Genomic DNA, 16,925 nt, shown 5'->3' with positions numbered 1-16,925 from the left:
GAGAAGAGGTCAAGTGGATAAGATGCCTTATGAAACTAGACAACTTGAGCACCGATCCTGGCTGCTGCCACTGTTTGGACAGAGGTCCACCCAAAGGACTTTATATCCTTGGGCAATACAGAAACTCTAACTCTTAGTGCAAGGCTGTACTACTCAAGGGAGACATAGCTATGTGTAAGGAAGGCATGGTATCAACAGTAAAACAGACAAAAATGACCACAGTTCAAGGGTGTTTATTGAACGTCAAAAGGGGTTTGAAAAACACCTATCTAATCCTAAATCTACAGATGAAAGCAAGCTACGATCATCAAATAATAATAACGCAGTCCTAGTGGTGTCCTGTCAAATAAAAGGGCATATACTAATAAACATATTGCCAATCCTTACCTCTAAATACAAATAGTGTGGGAAGACATGCATTACTCACCACAATAGCATTTCTGACGATTGTATCTGCTTAGATTGACATGCCGTCCATATAGTCTGACATCTAGTTGAAATTGCGGAGAATTGCATCTTTCTTTCGAAGATCGAAAGGGAACGACTATCCCGAATGTGACGCGTAGTGTACCCAAAACCCCTCACGTGTCGAGGTCCCACCGGTTGTTTGTTTCTTCTGTGAGGGAGCCTTATAGTCTGCGTCAGCGAGTACAGAAGAGAGAAGGTGTAAGAAGTCTATGTTCATTCTACTCCAAGAGGGGAGACGGGAGGGCGCATATGAATTTAGCAGATACAATCATCAGAAATGCTATTACAGTGAGTCACGCGTGTCTTCTGATGCTTGTGGGTCTGATTAGAATCATATGCTGTGCATAGACTAGCGAGCAGTACCCAGAGATGGTGGTAGGATGTGTGAAGTAACAATAGCAAAGATGTCTTGGCACCGCTTGTCCCACCTGAGAATCAGAGCTAGAGTGTGTATCCAGGTAGTAGTGTTGTGTAAAGGTGTGTACAGAACTCCAGGTTGCTGCTTTGCAAATTGAATAGAGAGGAACATTTGCAATGAATGCTATGGTAGCCCCTGTGCCCTGAGTCAAGTGTGCTCTAGGCGTGAAGGGTAGATCTCTCTTGCAAGAGTGTAACACAGTGTGGTGCAGTGTACGATCCACTTGGAAATAGCCGATTTAGAAACATGGTCCCATTCTCTATCAGCTGCCACTGAAATGAAGAACTGGTTGGTTTTCTTTAGTGGCTTTGTCTTTTCCAGATAGTAGATAATCGCTCTCCTTACACCGAGTGTGTGGAGGCTTCTTTCCGCCTCATTAGTGAGGTTTTGGAAAAAGGTGAGTAGTTCTATGGACTGGTTTACATGTAACGGAGATAAATTTGGGCACAAAGCCAAAGGGGGGGGGGGGGGGAGGGGTGGCGGCGACTGACATTGCCATGAGATCGGAGAACCAAGGTTGGTGGGCCCACATAGGGGACAACAGGATCATCGGGACTGGTTCTAGGTGCATCTTGTGCACTATTCAGTTGAGCAGGGGAATTCTGGGAGGCGGGGGGGAGGGGAGCGTAGACAAATTTCCCGGACCATGTTATCCAAAGACCGTTCCCCTTGGAGCGGTTCTGTGGGTACCTGGAGGCATAATCCGGGCATTGGGTGTTGTCCAGAATGGCAAATAAATTGATCTCTGGGAAGCCGCAATCTGCGAAGACTGAATAAAATGTCCTCCTGTAGCCGCCACTCGGGCTCTACAGGTAGGGGGAAGTCTCTGCTGAGTACATCTGGCACAGGATTGTGTTCCCCAGGAACATGTTGTGTTTACCCGTGTGAGAGACAGGGACAACGAGGAAGGGGACAGGCGACTCTTTATGCAATTTTGTAAAGTGATGGTTTGCTAGTTGGAGCCTTTTCCTTGAGGAAGTCCTCCACGAAGTCTCAGTCTGGAGCGGCTTTGTACGTTGCAATTTTAAAATTGTCAGCTGCTCTTTTTAAAATGGAGTTAAACTGCATCTGGTCGTCAACAGGTGATGAATCCCTCTGTGGAGGAGGAGAATGGGGATCTAAACAGATGAAATCCGGGTCAGCGGTATGCGTCAGTGTTATCCAAGGGCCCTGGTTCCCCGTCTGATCCTGATCCCAGTCTGGGTCTTGATCAAAGGGGTTAAGCTCTTCATAAGAATCCTCCTGGGTTGGATCATCTGGGACATCCAAGATGTCTTCTTACTACGCAAACCAGGAAAAGCAAAACTCTATTACACCTTAAGAAGAACACAATGTTATTCAAGGTAAGTAATTGACCCAATGACTATTTTGGAAATGCTCCAAGCAGTTTCAAGGGAGGCACAATTCATTGTTACAATTTAAGAATAGTAGTAGCCATTCAAGATAATTATCTATATACTTTTATGAGGGGTGTCAAGCAACTAATAGGACAAGTATTAACTTCTAGACTGTTTTAGGTTTGTATAAGGCAGACCAGGGGGAGCAAAACCCAATTACACTTTAAGAAGAACACAATGTTATTCAAGGTGGGTAAACCATACTAGGAAGGTTTTACACATATTCAGTTAACCAATGATAAAACAGAACCAACACTTATTACTTTTCAGAAGGGGGAAAACACCATTCAAAGTAAAGCAACTTATATACTTTTTAGAGGGCACACTGCAACCCAAATGTAAGTATAACTTAAGGACACTTTGTAACTTCTTTCACAGATACAGTTGCCACACTAATTCTTTCAGCAAGTAAGTAGTTTTGGAACTTGTTATACTTTTCAAGAATTAATCCTTTCTTATCCAGAACTTCCCTAGTCTATTGCATGAGTTCTCTCAGGGGCAGAAGAGGGGCCCTAGTGGTCTAGGTGCCAGCTGTAGGCAGGTTGAGATAAGAGTTCAGTTGCAGGAAAGTCAAAGTTCTGTAGGAGATCATCTTTAAACAAGTATGCACTTTAAAAGAAGTGTTCAGGGACTTTTGAGAGGGCTCCCTATATGTGTTCCAGCAATAGGCATGGGCAAGCGGTAACAACACAAATCACCCACTCGGCCTCACAGGATGCCCACCAGACTTATTACCCAAGCCCACACAGTACCTTAGGAGAAAAAAAGAGCTTCGGAGTGGATGCATTCAGAATGCAACAGCACAGGACCCGGTCCATGGATTCTTTATCTGGAGACGAAAGAACAGCACACTAGATGGGACCTTGCAGCAGCAATAGTCAGGAGGAGGCTTCCAACAATGGATACTTCATGATTCTTGTGGCTGTGTGAATTTGGTGCCTTTTTACAACAGCCAAATAAACAAATATCGACGGTCGAGTTCTCTTCACTCTCTCGGTCCTGCACTCTGGTGAGGGGACTTCAGGGATTTTAATCATGTCTATGGAGAGCCAGGAGGAGCCCACCAAAGTTTCGGACAGATTCGGACTTCGGAAGACCAAGCACTGCACAATGGCTCGAGGTCCCATGGTATTGCAGCCCAGCAAGGTGGCAGCACGTCATGAGATGGCACAAAAAGCAGGACTTCTTGAGACTAGTGTATCTTGCTAGCCTCTGGGTAGGAGTTGTTGCGTTCGGGACACCCAGATCAATTGAAAGCAAGGGTTACAGCAGGCTCTCCGGAAATCGATACAGCAGTCTTTTCTTCATCTTCCTCTTCGGTTTCAGCTCCAGTGGTCGATGTGTCAGCAGCTTCCAGGTTTGGATCATTTATCTGGAACTATTGCAAAACGTCTGCAATCTCCCCCTGCATTTTACAGAAAGGGGCAGTCTGGCTGTCCAATCAGGACAGCAAGCACCCCAGTGACTTGGTTCCATTCAGGCAACGTGGAAGATGGAAGATAAAGAACTGCAGAGTTTTGGACTCCTCCCTCGCTTCCTGCCTTCTCAGACACTATGGAGCCTGGGTCGGGAATACAAAGGATTCCCCCCGAAGACAACATTTCCACAGAGGTCGTTCACACCTAGAATTGTAGGGGAAGACCTCACAAACTACTACCATACAAGAAATGGTTAAAGAAGAAGGAACCCAACGTTTTAGAAAAATGGTGTCCCTTCTGTGCATTACAGTGACTGATTTCACAGCCTGCGAGTAATACTATTAAAAATTCACCAAGGTAAAACACTGCCACCAGCCAGTCAAGTAAACTTGCAATTCTAACAAAAAAGCTACAGGTAAGTAACAAAGGGGATACAGTGTATCCCCCCCCCCCCAGCAGCGCACATAAGGTGGGGGGTGCTAGCACACTATAAAATGTAAAAGGGGGATGAAAATCCATCTTTACTACTTGGGAACAGTAGTTCACCCACGTACACAAAAGAGGGGAGCCCAAATGTTATAGGAAAATACAATGCCAACCATACACTATGGAGAGACATAAAAGGTCACCCATAAAAAGAGTAAATGACTAGGTGAGGGGAAAAAAGATTCCCCTTCACCTAGGGACAATGTCAAATAGTTACCTAGTCCAAGCAAAAAAGTTCTGGGGTTGACATACGTCAGGAAGATTTATCATAAATATGAAAATCTTACCCAACACCAGGAATGCAAGAAAGACTAGCTTTTGGTGAAATAGTCTGCTTTTTATTAACCCTTTAATTGTAATTAGAAAGTTTGCATGTCCTAATTTCCAGAGGAAAGCATTGACGCCCCATAGCAGAACAGGCTATGTGAAAAATGATGAACAAATAATTGTAGAAACTTAGTAAAACGAGTGAACATAGTTCTCCAATCAATTGGTCTGTGCACACAGTTCAAGAATGCTTGCCTAATCAGTAATATAACCCTTTTTGCTCTGCACGTACTCATGTATTCTTGGAACAGGATCCAGGAGTAGAAATAGCCAGTAAACAGCTGCACCAACGAAAGCCAAGACCCTGGCTCAGTGTTCACAATTGAAACAAAAAAGGTGATGGGTGGAAGGTTTTGAATTAATCTGAATCACTGGCATTGCTCTGGGCAACCTTCCACACCACCGTTTTTTAGCCCGTCTGCGCCATTGCAAAAGGTGTCCAGCCAAAGGCAAATCAGTCAAGTATTGTCACTTATGAGAGCAGCCCTGCCCGAACTGCTAGGCCAGGTTACCTCTGCACGGAAACATAAGCAACCCCAGACGTTCACAATCAGTGTTCACAATTGCCTGTACTGATCCAAAATGTATAAAAAATGTTTGTTCTCATAATAGGTTTAGAGACACGGATGAAGCAGTTGCTGGTCTGTGCCCCGCTTAAGCATTTATAAATAAACCATGGCTATGGAGCCTTTCAAATCTTCTGTGCTGGTGTCTTACTTTGCAGCTGAAGGGCACAGGCCGGTATTATGAAATTATTGCCCACAGTTCCATTTATACTAAAGGTCTATGATCCGAACATTGGTGATTTATTATAAATTGTGAAGTTTCAGGACCCCAGGTTTTGAAACCTCTCTTTTCACATCAGTATTAAGAGGATACCAATGAAAATCTGAGCTCACCTTTTACCCGGTCCTCGGTGGCAAACTCTCGGCACTCCTCTTTTAGGTGGATGATGATCTTGGTCCCCATTCTCACGCCCGACGCCTCAGCTATCTCAAACAGTCCAGAGCTGAGAACAAAATACACATCCTTGTTACAAACATGCCCATGCTACTGCATGCAGTATTTAAAATGTGATGTCTGATATTTGCAAAAAGTATAACAATTACCAACAACTTCACATTTGCCTTTATCGTACGTTTCCGAACTATGAACATATTTATTTTTTCAGTTCTCATTTTAGTTTTACAAAATAAGGGAACCTGTAAAACATGAAGATAATTCGTCAAAATGTGCATGTGCTAAACTTATTGAAGTTTTGCAAATATAAAGAGCACATTTTCAACAATGGCAATTTAAACAAGATATTTGCTCAGCCCGACTTCACTCACAAACACATCGAATATCAAATTTGCAATGTACAACACCCGCGGGGGAAAGGATGCGGGATTTGGCACTCGCAGAGAGGACCCTGCATCAGCTGAGAGGCCTGCTCACATTACTTGGCCACCAACCCCTCCCACCAGAACTCCAATTCTCCTGCCTTCCTCTGCCAGGGGGAAGCCCGCAGGGAATGGGCGCGGGAGTTGGCGCTCGCATGGAGCTGAACTTTTTGGCCCCTATGGGATTCAACTGATGGGCCTCCCTCTCACTGCCGAAGTCACGTGCCTGAGGCAAGTGAATATTTTGGCTACAGATCTGGCTAGATGCGAGAAAAAGGCAAGGAGGAGCCCAATAACGCTGCACTTTAGTGCTGGTTCTGTTAAAAGGGGTCCAACCAGGTCCAATTAGGGCGAACGGAATGTGATTGGTGCAGTAGAGTACAGTATCCCCATATTACACTCTCTAAAGGGGCTTTTCCTTGTTGAAGCTCCTGGTTGGTAATTCAATATTTGAGATGTCTTCCCCTGAACCGGCCTGTGATGCCCACAGCATTAGACCTGGCACCTCCAATTAAAAGGAAGTTGCTGATCTTTAAAAGACAAATCCCTGTAATGGCTTCGGAAACTGCTTTTCCCTCTTCAATATGTGCTGCTGAACCACATTTACTTCCCAGACTGACGCACCGGGAAGCTTTTTAGCTTATAAGCAAAATAAATCGGTTTTTGGGCTCATTCAATGCCCCTGTTAGCATGGACCCTGGAAGAGCAGGGCAGGGACATCCCTCACCATGATGATTCATTTACTAAAACCCATACAATCGCCAAGCTAAAGGAAACCAGAGCCTGAATCGATCAACTAAACACTACCATGGCTGGAAATATTGTACCGACTACCCAGACGATCGCCCAGACTGCTGGGCACTGCACTCACACCAGTGACCTTGGGTCTGTAATAACCGCTGCCTCTACCGCTATTATGTGCTGGCCACAGTACTCCCATCCACCACCCACCATGGGAAATATAGGTCCCGAGAGAGGGACTCTCATCCCTTTCCCATCCTGTGAACAAGTGGGGGGGGGGGAACAACGGGGAACATTTCATCTACGCAAATCTACAAGGTGGGCCCTGTGCCCACAGGCTGCCAATGTAGAACGGTTCTTGTAGATCTCTGCATCTTAAAGAAACTGGTTCTGTCACTGGTGGATTCTGTCGGGAACGGAGTGAAAAAGGGGGATTTACAGCACGCCCAAGAAAATGAGAAAAAGGCTCTAAATTCTTTGGCAGAAGTTAGACGGCTATCTTCTGAAACCCATAAATACGAGTTGTGGGAGCACTAGAGATGTGGGATTACTGTGCCAGATTGTTTTTCCTTAAGAGCACCTTGCTGCATGTGCTGGTGTCTGAAGGGCAGTGCCCCACTGCCCTGTACTGGAAAAGTAGGCAAAGGGTTGGAGACCTTGCACAGTCGCGCTAGGTAATAAGAGATAATTTAGAGTATGATCTCTTGATTGATGAGTCGGAAGCTTGTTTTTTTTGGGATAGTGTAATAAGTGTTTTATTTGAATAGCCAACATGTGTTTCGACCCTCGGGGGTCATTTGCAAGGCACAGTTATATGTTGCTAGGTTTGTACAGTCCTCAATGGTAGTCTGGGGCAGATCCCCATGTACTGGTAAAGTGGAAGTTCACACGGTTGATAAGGAAGAGGCCTGATAGGGCTCTGTTGAAAGGATCTTGACGGGCACACTGTTTCCAGCTCCAAAACACACCTAGAAGCTCAAAATACATTGTAAAGTTCATCAGTCAAAAACCATCTTCTGAAAACCAACCCTGTGAGATTATAATGACTATAACCTCCAAAATCACTAAGGGTGGGATGGGGGTCAATGGGTCGCCGACCAAGAACAGCTTGAGCACCAGCTCCACATTTCTAACGGCACCTGGGGATAAAGGGCTCCTGTTTACAAAGGATTCCCTTGACCGTACCCATGGTAGGGGCGATCTAAATCTAGCTCCCTTGACGTTACTGCAGAATATCAGCTTGGATGCTGCTAGGGTGCCCAGGTCCAAACCTGTATGTGACAATGCAGGAAGAAGCATAGACTATGCCCGCATCATAACCACCATCCCCAATGTAAAAGTTGTTAGGCAACCATCACTCCAAATAGGGGGGGGGTATTTATATTTGCATAGGGTCTCCAAAATGGAATATAATGCTTGTGAATCTAGGGAAGCATTGGTCAACAAATGTATTTATTGGATCCGGGCAACGAGGGGATGTGTCTTTGCTACACAAGACCAAATTCTGAATTGTATCAGGGTTTGTCAGCAAGGGCGCAATACCCTTGACTCTATTCGAATGGTCTTTAGGGATTCATGCTCTGCTAGAGGTATACTGAGTTTTCTGGCAAAATATCAATCCCCGGGGAGTACTGCAACTGTACCCAATGGCTTCGGCATGGTGAATGTCCCAGGGAGGTCAGTGCTCTCCGGATCGAATGCAATACCATTTGGGAAAAGGTCAATAGCCGACATCCCTTGGATGAGGACCCCCACTATAATCTGAGAGCCAATGCCTCTATCCCCCGTTACCTTGCTACCAACCCAGTTCTGTCTTCATAGCCCATATTTGGATTTTTGGGTTTTCATGTATTTAAAGTGAGTAATTGATGTTTGAATATTTGCAATGTTTTATATGTTTTGTGCAAACTTTTATGGCTCATCGCCGAAATAAAGTTATTCACAATGTACAAAATAAATGAAGTGATTCAAATCCAAGAACAGTATGCCACTGTTATTTTGAATACAGGTAAATGAGCAAAAGCTTGGTTGTAGGGCGGTGCGAGAAACCTGAAGGTGTCTCACTAGCTAGTCCCCGGAGATCTGTCATGCAGGTGGCCAGGATACAGCCATCGCTAATGGATCCAGTTCTTGGGGGTAATATTGATATTTTATTTATATCACACTCATACACAAGTGTTTCAGAGTGTGACCAGACAGGGGAGGGGAAACGAGGGAGAAGAAGACAACGATATTACTAGGCCCAGTAACATTGAGAACGCACAAGTGCATGGGAGAGGGGAAGGGGAAAAGTGCATGGGGGGAGCAGAAGTGGAAAGTGCAGAGCAAAGGAGAAAGCAGATAAATAAATAAATAAATAAAAAGACAACAAACAGTGATAGTGCAGCCAGCAAGAGGCAAGTGCTGGGTTTAAGGCAGCAGACAGAGTATGTATGATAAGTGCAGGAAGAAAAAAAGAGGGGGGCTGTATCGGTACAGATACAGACCCCAGTGCAAGGGGTGGCCCGGAGGCAGTGCGGGAGGGTGGCAGGATGAGCAGGTACCTGTGCCCGGAAGGGGGAGGGTAGGCCAGGTGCACAGTGCCGAGAGAGAACAGATCAGCAGGGTAGAGGAGGAGGGGCGAAGGCAGAAACAAAGAGGAAGGTCTTGAGGTGCTTCCGGAACCGGAGGTGGTTCTCCTCAAGTTTCAGAGTGGCAGGGATCAACCCCAGCTCGTTTCTCTGAAAAACGACTAAATAAGGGAGGTAGAGGAGCGAAGAACTTGAGGGGATATATTTGCGGAGGGATAGCTGATGGTATTTTGGACCCAGCCCCCAGAAAGCCTTGCAGACAGTGCAGAGGATTTTGAATGTAATCTGTGCATCCACTGGGAGCCAATGAAGAGATTTCAGGGCTGGAGAGATACAATCCCAGGGCTTAAGGCCAAGGACAAGTCTTGGAGACCTGTTCTGGATTAGTTGCAGAGGGCGGAGAGTAGAGGCAGGTAGATTTAGAAAGAGGCCGTTATAATAGTCCAACATAGAGAGAACCAGAGCTTGAAAGACAGTGAGCTTCTGGGGGAAGGAGAGGAAAGGCAGGGTACCTCCGAGGAGGTGCAGTAGGAAGTTAGACTTTTTAAGAGACATCAGAGATGTTGGCGGAGAAGAAAAGTGTGGAGCAAAGATGACCCTGAGGTTCTTAGCCTCGCAGGTGGGGGTAGGAGGAGGGCCAAGGGAGGCCGGCCAGAGAGTGAGGGGAAAGGAGAGGTGTGCCGATGAGGAGTATCTCCATCTTGCTGGCATTCAGACAAAGACCGTTGGCGGCACACCAATCTTGAATGGCAGTTAGGCAATCAGAGTTGAGAGAAGAGGAGGAGGTGGTGGTGGCTGGGGGCAGCCTGAAAATGAGTTGTGTCATCAGCATAGCACTGGAAATTGGAGCAGAAAATGGCAATGCAGTGCGAAGAGTTGCCAGGTATTGGTTAAAAAGCCAGGGCGAGAGGTTAGACCCCTGGGGAACACCACAGCTAGAGAGGGAGATAGAGGAAAGGAAGGACCCAAGTTGGACCTGGGAGGGTCGATCAGAGAGGAAAGAGGTCAGCCAGGCCAGAGCCTGATTAGTGATACCCAGGTTATCACGGAGACAGTTGAGCAAGATAGTATGGTTGACCGTGTCAAAGGCAGAACAGCGATCAAGTAGAATGAGGACAGAGGGAATGTTATGAGTCAAGGTTGGAGAGCAGATCTTCGCAGATGTTCAGGAGAGCAGTTTCCGTGCTTCTAGCAGCTCTGAAGCCAAACTGGTGGTCGTGGGGACAACCAACATAATTAGAATGAAGGTTAAGATGAGAGATGGCCAGTTTTTCCAGGAGTTTGCCCAGAAAAGGAGTAATGGAAATTGGGTCATAGTTAGACAGAAGGATTAGCTGTGGGTTTCTTGCAAAGAGGATACACAAGGGAGTGCTTCAGAGAGGAGGGGGAGGATCCTGAGGCAAAGGAGTGGTTGCAGAAATCGTCAAGGGCCAGAGCGAGGATATCAGCATGGTCCTTGATGGTTTTAGAGGAACGGGGATGAACCTGTTTTCATAGATCAGACTTGTCTAGCGACCTCATCAGGGGAAAAAAGAGGAAAGGAAGAGAAAGAGCATGAGGGAGTGGCTGAAGAAGTGTCAGCATGCACAGACAGAGGGGAGAGGAGGGGGAATGGAGGAGATGGTGGACAGGATGTCCTGGGTTTTTGAGATAAAGTGAGAGGCAAGGGCATTGCAAAGAGCCTGGGAGGCAACAGTATGGGGTAGAGACTGCAGAAGGGTTGGCCAGCTCCTTGCAGATTTTAAAGAGTTTGGCAGAGTTGTTAGATGCCGCAGAGACACAGGCTTGAATGTGGACTCTCTTCTTGGTTAGGACAGAGAGTCAGTATTGCCTTTGGAGCAGGCGACAGGCAAGTTTGTCAGAGGATGAACAAGAAACCCTCCAGTTCCTCTCAGCCGCCCTACACTTACGTTTAGGTGTAGCTAGATCATAATCATACCAGGGATTGCACTTGGCTTTGGACTTCAAACGGATCCTCATGACAGGGGCAAGAGCATCAAGAGTATCAGAAATAGAAGAGCAGAGCAGAGACAGGGCTGTGTCAGTATGTGAATCAGCCAGAAGTGGTGGTGGGGGGCGGGGGGGTGGCGGCGAAAGCCTCAACTGACACGCCCTTCATGGGCCGGATGTCTGCGAAGGTAGGTGGCAATGTTCGGTTAGGCTTAGCCTGGGGGCAAGGGAGGGAGAGAGGAGAGGAGGGAATGATCACTCCAAGAGAGAGGAGAGGTCAGAGGGATGGAGAGGTGGAGGTCAGAGAAGATCAGAACATCAAGTGTGTGCCTAGCAGAGTGAGTCGGGCCAGAAGGGAGGATGGACAGAGAGAGAGTCGCAAAGGTCACGGAAAAGTAAAGAGGAGGAACAAGGAGAGTCTAGATTGATATTGAGGTCACGGAGGAGGAGAGGTTGAGTGGTAGAGGCCAGGAGGGAGGAGGAGAGGTCTCCCCACTCAGAGAGAAATTAGGTGATTTGATCAGGAGGCCGGTAGATAGTAGCAACGGTAAGGGAGTGGCTAGGCGAGAGAGAGAGAGCCTACAGCCAAGGCATTCAAAAGAGGAGTATGTCCAAGTGGGAATGATAGAGGTAGGAATCCACTCAGGAAAGATCAGGGCTACCCCCTCCCTCCCCCCACCGGACCGGGAGGATCGGGATGCAGAGAGGATCTTGTAGCCATTGGGAGGAGAGTGTCAAAGCTTGTGACAGAGCTGGCCGTGAAACAGGTCTCAGTAAGAACAAGGACATCGAGGTCTAGTGCTTCAAGGATGTGGCAGATATCAGACGAGTGTTTGACAGCAGAGCGAGAGTAGAGAGTGGCAAGAAGAAGGTTGCTAGCGTTAAAGACCTTCCGGGGAGGGGTACAGATCAGAGGTACGCCCTGCGGAGGTGAAGGAGCCCTAGAGGGGCAGAGGAGGAGAGAGAGGACAAGATAGCCAAGGGCAGGGGGGGGCGAGGAGGGGACAGCAGGAGATGAAAGGAAATTGACGAGGCGAGGAAAACGCCTATCAAAGAGGAAGAGAATGGCCTGGGGGCCTTGGACCATGACAGTGCCATCAAGGTAGACATTAATGACTTTAGAGGAGTCGAAGGAAGCCATGAGAACTTCCCAGTGAGTGCCACCATTAATGGGAGAGGAGGAGACAGGACAGAGCACAGAGATCATATGCAAAGTCCATAGATCTGGCGAAGGAAAGACAAAGAGGATGTCAGTGAGGGTCTGTCTGGAGGAAGCAGAGTAGGTGTCAGCGATGGGGAGACCAGGTTTGGAGGCCAAGATATCCTTTTTGATTTTTTTCCTGCCAGACTTTGCGAGAAGGGAAGCATAGTCAATGGAGAAGCAGTTGGAAAAGATAGGAGAAACAGAAAGCGCCATGGGAGTGGACGTGAAAAAAGGAGGGAGAAGCAGGGGGTCTAAGGCAGGTAGGTGTGGAACAAAAGAGTGGTGAGGTCACTGGGCCGCCAAGTTACAGAGAAGCAACAGTTTACAAGCAAAGTACAGAGAAATTAGCAAAGGGCAGCAAAATTTGACTCCAGCAAGGAGCAAAAACAGCAAAATTTGACCTTTCAGCAAAGAGCAAAAACAGCAAAAATGCGTCTCTACATCAAGGTGCAAAAACTGCAACATTTGACTTTTCAGCAAAGTGCTAGAATAGCAAAGAGCAAGACATGTGGGGGAGGATCACCTGGACAAGGGCTCTTCGGGGAGTGGAAGTGGGACACTGATGGGTGAGACGCTGTACCCGCTGCCTTCTAACATCTTTTCCCCATCCTACCCCATAGGATACTAAGAAGCTCCCCCCACCCCCCTTTCGACACAAACACCTTCTTACACTATGAAAGACAACAGACTAACACCAGAGCCGTTTCCCTGACGTGTCCCAACACAAGTGTCAGGCAACTGACAATAACTACACACACCTGACAGCTCTTTCCCATCCCCACAGGGATAAACGGCAGAGGGCACACTTTGAGCACGGAGAAACGCACAAGGAAGCAGCTATTCCAGGACGGCAGTTCAAACGAAGAAGAAAGGCGGTGAGACCGGAAAGGAGAACAAGGAGGGAAGTGCCCTTGGCCTTTTCGACCGAAGCCTGCCAAACCTCAGATAAAGGAACATTTTAAGGCCAAATTTAGATCCCACAGGGGTACTTGAAAGGGAGTTGAGGGGGGGCAGGGGGGGTAAACATTAGTTAACCCCTTTAAAAATAGAATTACCAAAAGGTATTTTAAAGTAGGAGACTTCTTCAGCAGTGTGCTTGAAGATGGACAGCGCTGCTAGATAGCCTTTTATCTGGAGTCCCAGATTTGCTCAGTGCAAAAGAAAAGATAACGCCATCAGTGTATTACATGTGAAAGGGTCGGCATTCTTATCTCTACACCAGCGGCAGAACTTGTTCCAATGGCAGCGGTATAAGGATTTGGTTGCTGGCCTTCTGGCCGAAAGCAACACCTCCATTACGTCGTTGGGAGGTCCCAATCTTTGCATCTCAGCCTCTCAGAAACCATGCGTTAAGGCTGAGAGTCCTGACATCCAGATGGAGAACCTGACCCTCCTCTCGCGAGAGAAGATCTTCTCTTTGTGGAAGACGAATCAGAGGACAGATGGACATGTGTAGAAGGTCCGGGTACCACGTTCTCCTGACCCAATCCGGAGCAATTAGGATCATGGATTTCCTGAACCTCCTCAACCTCCTTATTACGTGAGGAATGACGGGCATTGGAGGACACGCATACAAAAGTGGAAATTCCCAGTCCACCACGAACGCATCTCCTAGAGCTCCTATCGGGAGAAATTCCCATGAGCAGAATAGGTCGCACTTCCTGTTGACACTGGTCGCGAACAGATCCCTTTGAGGGGTTCCCCAAAGGGTGAAGATCTCTTGAAGGACTTCCTGAGCTATTTCCGACTTGTGGGAGACTGTGCTCTGCCTGCTCAGAGCGTCCGCCGTAGTGTTCTTCTCTCCGGCTAGGTGAACAGCCGACAGAGATTCCTTCTTGTATAGCTCAGAACCAGAGCTGCATTGCCTCTCTGCACAGTGGTAGTGACCCTACACCCCCTCTTTTGTTGAGGTAGTACATGGCCACTGTATTGTCTGTCATTATCAGGACATTCTTCTCCCATACAGATGGCAGGAAGGCCTTCAGCACTAGTCCGATTGCCCTCAGCTCTAAAAGGTTGATGTGTAGTTCAGACTCCGAGGGAGACCAATGACTGCTGATGGTCAAATCGTTGGTATGGGCTCACCACCCTCGTACTAGCCGCTATGGCTCTGCTGATGCGGTCAACAGGGTCGAGACCGGTTTGGAGGGATTCGCACATAGCGTCCTTTCCATCCTTGATAATGTTTAAGAAACTGTCCCTTTCTTCCCCCTTTGGGATATGGTCAGCCGCCATTGAAACACAATCCCAAAGTGTGTGCGTAAACCTTGCCAGCGTGCATGTGGCATTAGCAGACTTTAACGCCATGCTGCATGCCGAGAAGACGTTCTTGGCCATGGCAGCAAACTTCTTGCCATCACAATCCTGCAGGATTGTGGGATATGCATTTTACTTTCCAGAAGAAGTTGTAGTCTGTACAACTAGGCTTTCTAGAGTTGGGTGTTTTGACAGGTATAGAGGATCTGCAGCTGATGTTCTACATTTAGTTGTCAATCTTTTGCTAACTGCAGGGATCACTTCCGGCGTTTTCCAATTGGTAGACAACTTTTTTTGCAAAGCATTGTGAAAGGGGACAATAGGATCCTCCTGTGGACCCTTGTCAAGTATGTCAGTTTGATCATCTTGTTCGAACACAGGTGTGGGCCTAGACCACCCCATGTACTCGATCACTATAGTCATAAGTGTTCTGTAATTGCTTTCTGCATGATTCCTGGCTCAGGTCTACCGAAGTCAACATCCAGGGAAGTATCAATCCGACTTGCTTCATGTAGGGAATCCTGTAAACGTTTTATTCTGGACTCTTCTGAGACCAATTCTTCTGGGATACAAGGCCTTCCATACTCCCGAACAAAGGGTCTTTCCTCATCCGAGGATTCTCCTTACTCATAAATTGAGGATAAAGTCTTGAAGTAATCTGAACGAGATTGTGGTATATAACTTTTTTCAAGCAAAGTACCAGTTATTGATGTAATTATTGGTGCCAAAATAGATAATCGTCGACGATGACGTCAACGACTTCGATGAAACCGTTATTGGCTGCGAGGTCATCGATGGAGCCAACTGTGATGTCGACGTCTTTGACGGAGTTGTCGAAGGTATTGTCTTGAATGGCGTCGAGGAGATCCGCGCTCTAGGCATCGATGGTTTCTCTTTCGATGGAGTCGCAGAGGGTGTCGATGATGCAGTCTTCGGCTTAGCTGTATGAGTCGATAGTGACAACTTCTTGTGCGTCACAAAGGCTTTTTCTCGACGAGTTTCTCCCGCTGGGGTCGAAGACTCACAGCTTTTGTGTTTGCCAGGTTTTTCTCCTGGAGTATCGCCTCTAGGTGTCTTCGCAAGTCCGAGTTCTCGAACACATTTAGCATGCTTTTACGAAATTCCTCCCACTGTGCCGGGGAACTGTGTTTAGTTGGACATATGACCTTCTCCAGTGAACTGGAGGATGATGAAGAGGTAGTAGGCGACCTATGGCGCCTTTTCTTACTATGTTTCGAAGAGGATGAATGGTGTGATCCACTTCGAGAACGTGACCATGAGTGTTTTTTGTGACGAGGAGACGAAAGTCTCGACTCATCGGAGGTGCGTTTTGATGGGGTAATGGACTTTTGGGGCTTACCTCTCTCCAATTTCCCTCTGCGCTACCTCAAGGCCTTCTCCGTCACTGACATACACTCGTCACTCTCTGAACATGGATGCTCTGCCCCAAGGCACCAAAGACAGACCCTGTGTGGATCTGTCATGGACATCTTAGCCCCGCAGTCACAGCATTTTTTTAAAACCGGACTGGTGCGTAGACGGAGCCGTTGAAGGGCCCATCTCGATCGAAGTTATGAGAAGATTTTCCACAGAAAACTCGAAGAATTTCGATGTTCTCACGGAACCAAGCGGTACGTTCCTGAAGCTGTTAAGCACGGAAAAACGGAACTGAGCAACGGACACTGCGTGCACTACTTATACCCGTGATGACGTCAAGCTGGAGGCCTCCGAGGGACATCGACTTGACAGGCAACGACGCGCAGCGCCCTCTACTGGGTAAAAACATTCTGAAGCAGCAAGCTGGATATTAGGAAATATCAAAGATAAGGAATACGTGGGAGGAGGACACAATCCATTCGAATGGCTCATTATTACTATTAACATATTTATCATGGAGGGGCGTGGCTTGATGGCTGCGTGAGAGGACATGCCCTGGAGGAGCTCCCGCAGATCTGTCACTGATTATTGAGAAAAACAATGTTTTTAGGAGAATATGCATGCCCACAGCACACCTGGGGATATATGAACATTGGGGACATGGATCCAGCGTAAAGACAGCCTGATCGGCCGCGAAATAAAGGAGCCAGAGCTGCTGGATGAAACGAAGCGTGCGGGACCCGGGAGTCTACAAGATGGCCGAAGGTGGACATAGGGCCATAAAATAACCAACACGGCAGTGGATCTGGCGAGCCAGCGAGGCGCACACCACGCCAGCAGCGGATGCCCGAGATATTGGGAGCCCAGGTTCAGAGCTGCCCGGAGAACTTGTGCGGTGGGGGTATAAGTGACTTCAATCCAGCAATCAAAC

The 16,925-nt window shown here is 47.4% G+C and overlaps 1 protein-coding gene across 2 annotated transcripts in view; it reads right to left on the bottom strand.

The window, feature by feature from the left end:
* TRAP1 (TNF receptor associated protein 1) overlaps window positions 1–16,925 on the bottom strand; it is a 666,365-nt gene that overhangs the window by 485,343 nt on the left and 164,097 nt on the right. For both annotated transcript variants that reach the window (XM_069646853.1, XM_069646854.1), the window contains one exon: window positions 5,414–5,523. In XM_069646853.1, the coding sequence (XP_069502954.1) occupies window positions 5,414–5,523 (110 nt within the window). The remainder of the gene's footprint in view (window positions 1–5,413; window positions 5,524–16,925) is intronic.

The sequence above is a fragment of the Ambystoma mexicanum genome, chromosome 2q (assembly GCF_040938575.1).
Source record: "Ambystoma mexicanum isolate Mex_15411 chromosome 2q, UKY_AmexF1_1, whole genome shotgun sequence".
NCBI classification, from domain to species: Eukaryota; Metazoa; Chordata; class Amphibia; order Caudata; family Ambystomatidae; genus Ambystoma; species Ambystoma mexicanum.
The sequence above is the reverse complement of the archived record's forward strand: the minus strand, read 5'-3'. Positions and strand labels throughout refer to the sequence as shown.